At 37.0% G+C, this 12952-nt stretch overlaps 1 protein-coding gene across 12 annotated transcripts in view; it reads left to right on the top strand.

The window, feature by feature from the left end:
• CHD9 (chromodomain helicase DNA binding protein 9) overlaps positions 1–12952 on the top strand; it is a 168609-nt gene that overhangs the window by 154140 nt on the left and 1517 nt on the right. For 11 of the 12 annotated variants that reach the window (XM_053663244.1, XM_053663239.1, XM_053663240.1 and 8 more), the window contains 4 exons: positions 384–605; positions 4322–4450; positions 7155–7259; positions 9006–12477. In XM_053663244.1, coding sequence (XP_053519219.1) covers positions 384–605; positions 4322–4450; positions 7155–7259; positions 9006–9884 — 1335 coding nt within the window. In that variant the 3' untranslated portion in view covers positions 9885–12477. Of the gene's footprint in view, positions 1–383; positions 606–4321; positions 4451–7154; positions 7260–9005; positions 12478–12952 lie in introns of those variants that run through there. The other variant, XM_053663245.1, reaches the window with a different exon arrangement.

Here is a 12952-nt window from a genome sequence, read left to right as displayed (position 1 = left end):
ATTTAACACTGGCCAAGGTCCATGAACATTTAAAATATATATTTTATGTACTTATTTATTTAGAGAGAGGGGAAGGGAAGGAGAAAGAGTGAGAGAGAAACATCAATGTGTGGTTGCTTCTTACATGTCTCCTCCTAGGGACCTGGCCTGCAACCCAGGCATATCCCCTGATTGGGAATTGAACCGGTGACCCTTTGCTTCACAGGCCCGTTCTCAATGCACTGAGCCGTACCAGCCAGGGCCCATGAACATTTTATAATTGAAAGATTTTGCAGATTTTTAAACTTTTTTTTTCTGAATCTTCAGAAAGAACTCCTTTATTTGGGGCAAAGTTAGAATAATAAAGCTTGTGTATAAAATTTTCCTCTGGTGTTTTTCTCCAGGTGACTTTGGGCTTAAGCACCTCACAGATTACTGCAGGGACACGCCCAGCCCTGTCATGTGCTCAGCCTCAAGGAGTCCCTGATACGGAGAGCCCCGTCCCGGTCATTCACCTGAAAGATGGGACACGACTTGCAGGGGATGATGCACCGAAGAGAAAGGACTTGGAAAAATGGCTTAGGGAGCACCCAGGTTACGTGGAAGATTTAGGAGCTTTCATTCCTGTAGGTGTTCCTTTACAAATCTTCATATATGTTACTTCTGTGATTCATCAGACTTATAATGATGAAGCTTAAATTTTCGTCCATGTATGTTAAATATGTATTCTGCCCAAGTCTTAGAAAAAATTGCCAAAAATTTGTTACAATCTTTCCCATGATATAATACAGTGTCATTTTCTGTTTTTCCATTCTGTATTCAGGTGTTTAACAGGAAAAATCACCTTTGATAATAATAGAGTACTATGTTAGATCTACTTCAGATTGTATAGGTATAAAACTTCCAATCCTTTTTTTCAAGGAGGTTATTTTAAAAGAATAATAATGGTCATGGTAAACATTTACTGAGATTTAGCTGAGTGCCTGGCATTATAATTAACATGCATTATTTAACACTCAGGACAACTTGATCAGACTGGTACTTTTACAACGAACTATCTTATACATAAATTTCAAGTAGCTAATGTCTTAATTTTAGTATTTAAATTCCTACCCTTAAGCTCTTTGTTAGGTTATGAGAATACATCTTCTGTGTCTCTCCAGATGCAGTTAGTTATATTAATCAAAGATGAGAATCAATTCATTTGCATTTTCCTTATATTCTGAAATATTATTCACTATCTTACATTTGGCTTTTCTCACTCATAGAAATGTATTATTTCATCTCGTAATACTTTACTATCAGGTGCTGATGTACCAAATTTTGTGTCCATTTCCCTTGACATTTCTCCGTATAAAGTATTAAGAGAGTAAAGCATAGTCTCTATGTCATGACATTGGCAGGCCTGTGCCCTCTGCCTCCATGATGAATATTAAATGATAACTCAGGGAAGCTGCCTACTATCCTGTGAGCTGCTGCTGCTGCTGATGCTCCTTCTCCAGTGTTTAAATAATGGCAGGGCATTTTTTTTTTCTTTAATCAGAAAAAGAAGTCCTGTGTATCTGGGAGATCTCGCTGCCAGGCAAACCCCCACAGGGCCAGTGGAGGCCAGGGTCCTCATGAGCAAGCGTGGTGGGGGTGTCCCGGAGACCGTGGGCGCCTCCGAGGGTGGGGCAGCACTGGAACCCTAGGAGTGTGTCCTGTTCACCTTTGTATCCCAAGCACTTAATGCATAATTCCTGATACTTAGCTCCCTATAAATATTTATTGAGCCACTAAAAAATGAAAATCTTCTGAAGTCTAAAATGATTATGTAAATGAAAAGTGATTATTAACAGAAAAAAATTAATTACCTTTATTTAAAATGAAAGGGAAATGCACAAGCTCCAGTGCTTAGGATGGGCCTGTGTCTGCAATGCACCGGGCCCAGCAGGAGTGAGGCCTGCTTCCATGTGGTCCGGAGGGTAACAATAGGGACGTGATAGTTTACAGTTTTAGTTTGAACATTTCACCCAAAATGTCATATGGGGTGCTTGAGTGTGATAGTGTTATGTTACAGAATTACACACTTATGATTTTGTAATAAAAGGGGTGTTATTTGTGGCAGACCTATATATTTTAATGTATTTGTGTCTAATATATATTTAGTTTAATATTTTACAACAAATGACCTACTAGACTAAAACGGAGACCCTCAATCTTAGTTTCTGAATTCTTGTACTCTAAGTTTCCTCAAAGGATGACGCAAACTTTATTTTAGTCCTTTCACTTAAAAAAGAAAAAAAAGCCAAATAAAGCTCTGAAAATTCTGAGAGGAGGGTTTTCACTGATCTGATGGACAATCGCGGAATGAACTTTACGATTCTAAAAATAATGAGAATTGTTAGTTTTAACACAGTAACTTCTTAACAGGTTATGAATTAATACTCATTTAATCAGTAAATTTTTACTGAGTGACTGTGTGTTAGTTGCTATTTTAAGGGATTGAGGATAAAACAGTAAACAATATACAGTCCTTGCCCTCGTGGCACTTAGACTGTCCCTAAAGGTTCTCATGCCTCTCTTTTGTCACTGCAAAGGGATCTTGATTAGCTTTTTAACTTATGGCTATTTATTATTTGTCTCTGTGAATACACTTTATTTCATCATGTTTTATATAAGTTTGTTAACTAAGATTTTAGTAACACTTTTTTAAAGATTTTATTTATTTTAGAGAGGGCAACAGAGGGAGAAAGAGGGAGAGAAACATCAATGTGTGGTTGCCTTTTGTGTGCCCCACAGTGGGGACCTGGCCCCCAACCCAGGCATGTGCCCTAGACTAGGAATCGAACCAGTGACCCTTTGATTTGCAGGCCCACACTCACTCCACTGAGCCACACCAGCCAGGGTTGTTTTTAGTAACGTTTTTAAAGGTAGCATTTATTATAGTAAAGAATATAAAACTATAATTAGTTTGATTTCCCAACGATACTTTACATGAACAATTGGATCTCATGTTGTATATAAATATGACATATTTATAACTAAATAATTATAATATTGTATATGTACTATAACCGAAGTATGTATAAAATGCCATGGAAGTAGATAAAAGATGAATTGCTCTGTGTAGGCAGAGTAGAGTATTTGGGATAAGATGGAAGAAAAACAGAGCTGACGTATGACTGGTGGATGATAGAAGAGCTAGTGGGCATCCAACCAGGTTATCACAAGACAAGGATATTCTAGGCATAGTGAAACAGTCATGGAGAGAATTAAACGAGGATAGGAGTGCACGGTACAACAGTGGCTCATCTGAAATTCCAAATTATGGGCAGATTTGTGGGGTAATAGTAACTGTGTGGAAAAGGTGGGTGACTTTTAGGTCCTAGCTGTGATGGGACTGGAATGCCATGCTCAAGTTTGAGCATTGGTCTCTTCGAATGTTCTGATTGGTAGGAAATAGCTACAAATGTCAGGCCTTGCTCTGCTGACAGTTGCAGAGGTTAACCAGCATAATCTGATGGAAAGAATTTTTATTGTCAGAAATAGCCAGTTGCTGGCTGCACGACCTTGAGGGAGATAAAAGTCTCTGAGCCTGGAGTCTCATTTATAAAATAAGAGTAGGCCCTGGCTGGTGTGGTTCAGTGGACTGAGCTCTGGCCTGGGGTCAGAAGGGTTGCTGGTTTGGTTCCTGGTCAGGGCACACACCCGGGTTTCGGGCCCCAGTAGAGGGGGCATGTGAGAGGCAGCCCACATTGATGTCTCTCTCCCCCTCTACCTTTCTCCCTTCCCCTCTCTCTAAAAATAAATAAATAATTTTTAAAAAATAACGTCTTTGAGTAGTGTGAAGATTTTGAGAAGAGATAAGAAAGTCTGTCGGTGAGATGAATAAAAGTGAAAGCCACACGCACAAGTTGTGTCAGCCCACAGAAAATCTGATGTTACAGGTGAAATTTATCAGGAGATGTAAAGAACTCTTCAGTTTAGAGGAAGCTGCCCAGCATTATTGGTAACTTGTTCAAGCAGCACTGTAGGAACATAGTAGTCTTTGAAGTCATTTAAAGAAGCAACTAGCAATGTCTTCATGTCAGGAGCCTACTTTTATCCAGAATAATTGGTGTATATGATTCATGCAATAACTTTTAAATTATTTAATATTTTTATTATATGAAATATAAATCTACTTAAAGGTTAACTAATGGGTGGGTTCTTCAATATGACATTGAAGATATCATGTGTAAGATATGTTATGATATATGATATACCTTCCTTATTCCTGCACTAAATTACCTTAACCAGCTCATTTGTACTATCTGCCCATGTGCAGATTTTAAGGCTGTCTCTGTGTCATTTGATTTAGAGAATGCAGCTCCACGAAGGAAGGCCCAAACAAAAAAGGCATCGCTGCAGAAACCCCAATAAACTAGACGTCAATAGTCTCACTGGGGAAGAACGTGTTCAGCTGATTAACAGAAGAAATGCCAGAAAGGTATTCGTATTTCTTGTTCTTTTATATGGAGTCAGTATTTAAAAGATCTTTAAAACAGTGTTCACCATGCAGTATTTTCTAACAGGTCTGAAAATGGTTAAACCCAGAAGATTCATAGGAGAAGGCGTGGACTAAAATTTCACGTAGTCTAATTTCATGTATTTGGCTAAGCCATTGAATGTGCCTAAGCACTTCAACAGGACACTGTTGTCCTCCAGAGCGATGGGTGGTGTCTGGAGACATTTTTGATACACACCCTGGGAGCAGGGAGGTGGGTGCGGAGGCGATGGGGGGAAAGGGCAGAGGCAGGATGCTCTTGTCCTCTAGTTGGCAGAGGCTGAAGACTCAGCCTTCGTGCAGTGCACAGGACAGCGCTCCCCCCCCCAATTCCAGAGTGACTGCAGGATGGAGGGTGAGAAACCCTGATGAGCAGGGGCAGCACTCCCGTCACAGCCGTGACATACTGTCACTGACCTTTTCCATCAGATTGGCTGGAACACGGCACAGTGCCGTGTTCTATCAAAACTGGCATATTATGTGGTCTTCTGGTGGGTGGAAATAAAATGTCTTAGACAGAGGTCCTATAGACTAATGGTACTTTAGTCTGTAAAGTTCCCTTTTTAGACTTTATATAAAGTCCATAAATGACACCCTGTACTTATCTTGCTTTATTGATTGAATGGTAAGACTTAGGCTTTTTCAGTCTATTTTGAACCAAATGTGGCTTGATATTTGTTTCCCCAAATCGTTTGTTTTAATGTTTGGATTGGTGTATATCTCCTTTCCCTCACAAAGTAAATGATAGAACACTGTGGTACCGTTTTTAAGTTTATAGCTTTGATATTTTTATTCTGATGGAGCAAGCAACAAAATAAAACTGGCCTCAGAGTAAGAACAGCAAATTTCACATGGAGTTTCTTCGCTCACAATTAAATTACCTCACATAGTTCATGTTAATTTCCTAGTTATCTTTTGCTCTGGGTTAAATGACCTCACTATTGGTATTAAAAAACATAAAATTCCTTTAAATTCTTAGGAGAAAGAATGGAATTGGAAGAAAACTATTTTTTAAATGACAGTTTTAATATTGTCGTATGTACCAACTCATTAAAATGAATACTGTTTTTTCAATTTTATAGAAACAACTTAGCTTTGTTAGTACTTTAAAGTGATGTCATAGATGTCTTAGGGAAAGAACAAGGTGACATTTTTAGTTGCATTTTATGAATTTCATGCTTGCATAGGTTGTGTTACAAATCTTCACACTTAAAATGAAAATTATCATGAGTAGGTATGAATAAATTTGTTTTAGCCAGTTTGAAGAAAATGGAACAGTTTTGTATTTTTACTTGTCCTGTTTAATATTAAACAATAAATTTTATTTTTAATGTGGTAACCTGAAAAGGGGCCTGTTCACTTCCCTTAATTTGTAGAGTTCTTTGTTGCTCTGAGTCTCTAGAGTATACAGCCTTCATGATTCAAGGCAAAGAATCTACCTGCTAAATTCCCCATCAACTACCCAGAGGGCCTGTGTGTAAATTGGAGCTTAGTGAAGGAGATACTAAAAAGAGAAGGGAACAGAAACTACAGACTAATGACTATCAGCAATAGTAGAGAAGAATACTTATAGGTATTATAACTGACTGTATTAAACTTTGTGTGTATCCTATCAAGATATGGTATGTATTCATTCAAAGAGATGTGGAAGATAAAATTACTCATGGAATATCTAGACCTCAAAGGAAGATAAAATCAGTAGGTCCAAACCATTTAAATTTAAATCATTGAAATTGTAAAATATTTTGTTTTAATTTTATACTAATTATATATACAGTTTTTATTTTTTCAAATTTACTTATGATTAGTTGGTTATATCACTTTTTACACACAAAGATATGTTTATATTTGGGGGGAGTCAGCTTGCACAGTAGTGGGATGAGAGCATGGGTTTTGAGACCAGAGTTTGAAACCAGATGCGAATACTTACTAACTAGCTTTAAGCAACATAAAACTTCAATGAGGCTTTGTTCCTTCATTTGAAAAACAGAAATAAGAATATCTCAAAAGTGTGCAGTGAGAACTAAAATAAATTACACACTTAAAGTTCTTTGCACAGTAGTTGGCATATAAAATAATAGTAACATATATTTATTATGTGCTGGAGACTCTGCGGAAGCACTTGAATTGTGTAATTTTATCATCAGACTCTATGTTGAGAAAATGTTGTTATTCCTGTTTTATGGAGAAGAAAACTGAGGCCCAGGAGAGACTTACATGTTGGCCTAAGTTCACTCTCAACCAGGCCTGCTGCCTACCCAGCACAGTTAGTGCACAGTGAATGGTGACCATTTACTGTTCTAGTTGTTGTACTTAAAACATTAAAAATGCCCATTTCCAGAAGTTTCTAGAAAGGTGGGCAAAGGTAGGTTTACAGTTGTGAGTACATGAAACACAGAGTTTATTCTTGTGTTATTATTTATTATTGTACTATTTTCCATATGAACAATGGTAAATGTACTTTTGCCAATCCCTATATAGTATTTTAATAGAGTTATGGTAATCCTTTTTAATATAAAAAAGATTGTCAAAGCTTCAAAGAATATGTGTTTTAAAGATGTAAATTCTGTATAGACTGAATAAAACCAAGACATGTCTCCATAGTTAATAGCGTTTTTACATGTCTAACAGTCTTTTTTGCTTACAGGTTGGGGGTGCATTTGCTCCTCCTTTGAAAGATTTGTGTAGATTCCTGAAAGAAAACTCAGAATATGGAGTTGCTCCTGAATGGGGAGATGTCGTCAAGCAGTCTGTGAGTATTTCATAAAGAACAACTGAGTCATCATTTAAAAACTTAGATGCCACTCGATCACATATCAGATTGAATTTATGATCAACAAAATAGTGTTTGCACTTGTACTAGAGCTTTTTAGTTCATGATTTGTATTTTGCACAACATGTTAACACATTTCTCAGTGCTTATTCACTTAGAATGCAATATCAGTATATACTGGTCTGTTTTTATTTTAACTTCTAAGGTACTATTTGAACAATGCCATACAAAGTGATCCCAGATACAGGGAAAAAAATACATAAAGGGATATTTGTCATGATATAGTAATGAAAAACTGGAAATATGCTAACAGTTTATGCATATGTTTAGCATACTATGTGACTATTTTTAAAAGCTGTGTCTTAGAAGACAATTTAATGACAAGGGAGGGAAAAGTCCCAGGACAATACATAGGACAGTAGTTAAGCTCTTGGAATAGCAAGGTCGGACCATGTGGTGAATGCCGAGTGAGTAGTCGCTGCTGTTTCTGTAGGCGTCCAGGTGACAAGTGCAGGATGCAAAACTATGTTCAGTGTGATTTTTCTATCTTTTAGAAAAGAAGGTTGGGAGAATTGTAGAATTTGCATATATATGCAAAAGAGAAGTGGAAGCACACGTCCTGAGACATCAGTAGTGGTTACCTCTCAGTGTTGGAATTGTGGATGAGGGGTTTCCCGTGCATTTTTTATTGTCTTGTTTTCTTCAGCGGGCCCTACAGCTTGTTAAGTAAAGACAACAAATAAGTTGTTCCGTTCTAAACGGAATTTCAGAAAACCTGCATTAGAGTCTTTTAAGCCACCATCTAGAGCTGAACTGTCACAAATGGCAGCCTTTAGGCCCGTGTGTCTGTTGAGCACTTGAAATGTGGCCAGTCTGAGTTAAGATGTGTTGTAAGTGTGAAACACAAGAATATAAAATATTTCAGTAATCTTCAGGTTATATAGTGAACTGATAATATTTTGCTTATGTTAAATAGACTGTTACTGAAATTAATGCCACCTATTCTGTTTTACTTTTTAATGTTGCTACTACAAAATTTAAAATTCTATATGTGACTTCTATTTCCGTGGGGCAATGGCTGGTCTAGAGGTTCTGAAGTCCTACAACTTGTAGTGGTTTTAAGTCCGAGAAAAGCATGGGCGGATGGTAAGGAGGCAATATGCCATAGGCCGCTCTCCCTTGTCCCAGACGAGACGCCTCCCAGTCTTCAGGTGCTGCTGCAGTTCTGAGCCAAGTGATTTCCCCTCTTATGTATCTTTTTCAGCTTGGCTGTATATCCTTTATTCCCAAAGAAAGCGATGGGCAAAAGATTCATATGAAGCATCTTATTTTAACCTTCACTTCTTATTTCCTCTGCCTTTTCCTTATCGTTCTTCCAGATTAGAAGAGGGGCACTTCTTTAGTCTTCCACATTTGGTCACACAAAACATGTAAGGGTGTGGGAGTAACCCTCATGAAAAATTTTCTGGAACTATTCTACAAACGGACGCCTACCATTATGGAGGAAGGCCAGAAGCCTGTTTTTGCTCTCATGATAAAATGAGAGGTGGAAGAGCTGTTTCAAGCCATTTCTTAAAATAATGTGAAATTAGGGTATCTCTTGCATAACTGATTATTTTATATCATACAGACTAAGTTTTTAATAATTACCTATTTTAATAGGTTGCTTGTATCACAAGTTAATAGCTATTGATTTTAATAGTTATTATGCATGGTTTTGCCCAGGGCTTTCTTCCAGAAAGTATGCATGAACGTATTCTCACCGGCCCTGTTGTGAGAGAGGAAGTGAGCCGGCGAGGGCGGCGGCCCAAAAGTGGGATTGCGAAGGCCTCGGTAGCGGCGGCGCCTGCGACTGCCTCCAGTGTTGCAGGCAACCCTTTGTTAGCCAATGGATTACTTCCAGGTATGGATCTCACAACTCTTCAGGCCTTACAACAAAACCTACAAAACTTGCAGTCACTGCAAGTAACCGCAGGGTTGATGGGAATGCCCGCTGGCCTTTCTTCTGGAGGAGAAGCTAAAAACGTGGCCACCATGTTCCCCATGCTGCTGTCAGGAATGACCGGATTACCAAATCTGTTGGGCATGGGAGGACTCCTGACAAAGCCGACTGAATCTGGAACAGAAGACAAAAAGGGAAATGACTCTAAGGAGCTAGAAGGAAAAAAAGAAAGGACAGAGAGCCAAAATTCAGAGAATGGTGGAGAAAACTCTGTGTCAAGTTCTCCTTCAACATCCTCTACTGCCGCTTTAAATACAGCTGCAGCTGCCAACTCGTTAGCTCTTAACCCACTGTTACTCTCTAATATACTTTATCCAGGGATGCTTCTCACTCCAGGCCTTAATCTTCATATTCCAGCTTTGTCCCAGCCCAATGCTTTTGACATACAGAAAAACAAAAGCAGTGACTTAGGCTCATCTAAGTCTGTCGAAGTAAAGGAAGAAGATTCCAGAGTTAGCGATCAGGAAGACAAAGGGGGAACTGAACCGAGTCCTCTCAATGAAAACAGCACAGATGAGGGTTCAGAGAAAGCCGATGCTTCCTCTGCATCTGACAGTACATCATCGTCGTCCGAGGATTCAGACTCTAGTAACGAAGACTGATCCCCAGACTATGCTTAAATGATGGACTGGTTTTGGGTTTTTTCTTTAATTATTAATTGTAAATACCCCAGTGTGGAGTGCATCCATAACTTCCTGACCGAACATTTCAGTTATTTGTTTAGAAGTGCAAACTCCTCTCAGAGACATTTTGCATGTAATATTTCTTAAGATTCATAAGCTTCTGAACTCGTATGTACTATCAAATCCATAAAGGTGTAAAATTACAACAAAAGGCATTATAATTTTGTTGGGGGTTAATTTTATGAAAATTATGCTCAATAAGAGTTGTATATTTAATATATTTGCAGTGAACACAGAATACTTTATGCATATTACTGATTTAATTTGAATATAGTTTTACAGCCTCCTTGACACCTATAATTTACAGATCAAAACTCAGCAATAATTTGGGCAGCTAATGAATGTCATGAAAGCTGTAGAATCTACATCACCATTCATTGCTTTAATTACATGAAAATGCTCTAGTGTTTTGATGCACTGCTGATGTTTCCAATTCAGGTACAAGTGTGTTTGAAAAAAGAAATAAATTTCCCAATCAGCCAATTTAACTGGCTACCTGTTACCTCAGCTGAGTTAGTTTAGGAAGTTTACATTCATTTCTAATTCTATACTTGTTTTCAGGGGTTTTTTAAACACATCCTCTATATCATGTTAATCTGGCAAGAAATATGACTTGCTTTTTGCTAAGCTTAACTATGATATTAGTAAAACTGAGTCATAAAATAATCCTGTGTCATGTGACATTGGCACCCTCTAGACATACTTAGTTTGAACTTTTCAAAGTCTGGCCTCCTATTAGAAATAACTATGTCTCAGATGAGTGATGTCTGTTTCCAGGGTTCAGAAAAGGCAAACTCATGAAATGCCACTGAAAAGAACTTTCAACAAAGCATACTTTGTGTAAAACAAATTGTGTGTTTGCTTTATTTGTGTAGCTTTCTATTTGTGTTTTACATTATGGTAATATTTCAAAATGAACAGAGGATAGTGGTTAGGTAATAATGAAAACAGTTTAAATTTATCTTGGGTTTCTTCTAGGTATAAGCAGACTAACTGTTGCTCAGAATCAATGTTGGGTGTTCAGTTTGTATTAAATATACTGAGTCGCCCATTTTAAAAATGCACTTTGAATAATCTCAAAAAAATTAAATGAATTACACCCATAAAACACAAAATGAAGCCCAAGGCTTCCGATCAGTTTCCAAGAGCCCTTTACCATGTAAAAGTTTCTGGTATTTCATTTGTGATGCAATTTCTCCTTCTAAAGCCACTGTCACGCTGACATGGTAGAGGCCCAGGTTCACCTGCACATACATACAAAACAACTGGAACTGACTTGGGTGTAAAATACCACTTATATCCTAAGAAGAGGTAAATGTTCACATTCTTCTGCTACTTGAATAAATCAGTGATACAATTTGCAAGGGGATACATTTAGCGGGGAAAAGGGTGCTCCACTTCTCCTCCACAGAAAAAATAACTTTCAGTGTGTTTCGATGCTAGAACTCTGTCGCTTTGTTATGAATTAAGCAATGATATTGGATTTTACAAGACATTTACCAGTAAATTGTTTCTGGATGTAAAATAATCAGCCCCTTACTAGAGAGACAGTGTTACATGTATTTACAAAATTATGTAAGTTCTGTTGGGATAGTATTGGTTTTTGTATTTTTCCAAAATAGTACTTTGAATTGATAGTCCTTTATGCAATGTCTTAGCAATAGTCACTATGATGCCCGTCCAGGAGAAGTGGGTAGTCATCCTTCATCATGAAAATGATGTATTGCATATTTAGTCTCTTCCCGTTGCAGTATTTCTTGCACTTTTGTTTAATTAGAGTACACCTATGAGATAGCCAAAGTTTTTCAAACACAGCGAACTGAGGTTGCTGGTGGAGTATTTCAGCATCATGCCTATTTCTCTTCCCTCACTCTGCTTCTCCCCACGTGGTCTTTAGTCCTTTCTTTCCCCAATTAAAAAAAAAAAAAAAAGGAAAAAAAAGCCCGAGATCTTGTCACTAAAATCTAATTTATATCAAATTTATGAGATAAAGTATTTTCCTAATTAATACTCGAATGAATTTGGTTAACATCTTAGTGATTCTCTTTCTATGTAAAAAAGGCAATTGCAGTTTGAAAAGTGTTAAGGCACATATTAACTTTAAACATTCTCTTGGGTTTCAAGATACTTCAATTTATTATTGATTAGGGGAAAGTTATCCAGGTATCAGGTTAAAAAATGCAAATATGGTTGTATAAAGTTAAGGGTTATAAGGAAAAAAAATCAGTAGAATTACATAATGCTAAAGTTGCAGTTGAAAGAATATCCAAGTATGTGTTGGTAGTTACTAAAAGAATTATAGCTGTTATTGCCTTGTATTTATAGCCCTTGTTTCAGGTTTCATGATACAAGTCTTGGTCCAATTTTTCTTTTGGACATTTGCAATATTTACCAGTTGTGTTTTGTGTAGTCTGAATTTGTTTTTCTGTAGTTGAGCAAACGTCTTAAAAAGTCATTTGTAATTTATTAAATTACTTTCTATGATGTTCTATAGAGCAAATGGAAGTTTAATTATTTTTTATTAAACATATTCTTTGACTACCCATGATGTCAGCCTCTGTACATGACAATAGTTCTTATTTTAATTGAATTTTTATGTAGCTCATTTATCTTGAAAGTTATGAAAGAAACTAGTTTTAAATCTTTAAATGGAAAGTATACTTGGTGAGAATTTTTAAGAGATAGAATTTGGCAATAATTATTTTCACAGTATTACTATTTCCTTAAGTTTTCTTCTCTGAACCTTAAAAATAACCCAGAAATACTCAGAGAGATACTTAACCTCTTAAAGGGGTTCATTTAGAAATCGGTAATTATTTTTTCATGTGGTCTTATGAGTTTCTCAAGTCATTGCCATTGTTGATAGTGTTTTTTGTAAGCATGAAAAATTTGTTTTTCCTCTAATTACCAAAGTAAAACAGTGGAGTCTCATTATACACTCATTTAACTTGAACACATTCAACTATACTTTTATGCTTAGAAAACCT

The sequence above is a fragment of the Artibeus jamaicensis genome, unplaced genomic scaffold (genome assembly GCF_021234435.1).
Source record: "Artibeus jamaicensis isolate MK-2021 breed Jamaican fruit bat unplaced genomic scaffold, CSHL_Jam_final contig_3152, whole genome shotgun sequence".
NCBI classification, from domain to species: Eukaryota; Metazoa; Chordata; class Mammalia; order Chiroptera; family Phyllostomidae; genus Artibeus; species Artibeus jamaicensis.
This window is presented reverse-complemented; position numbering and strand designations above follow the sequence as displayed.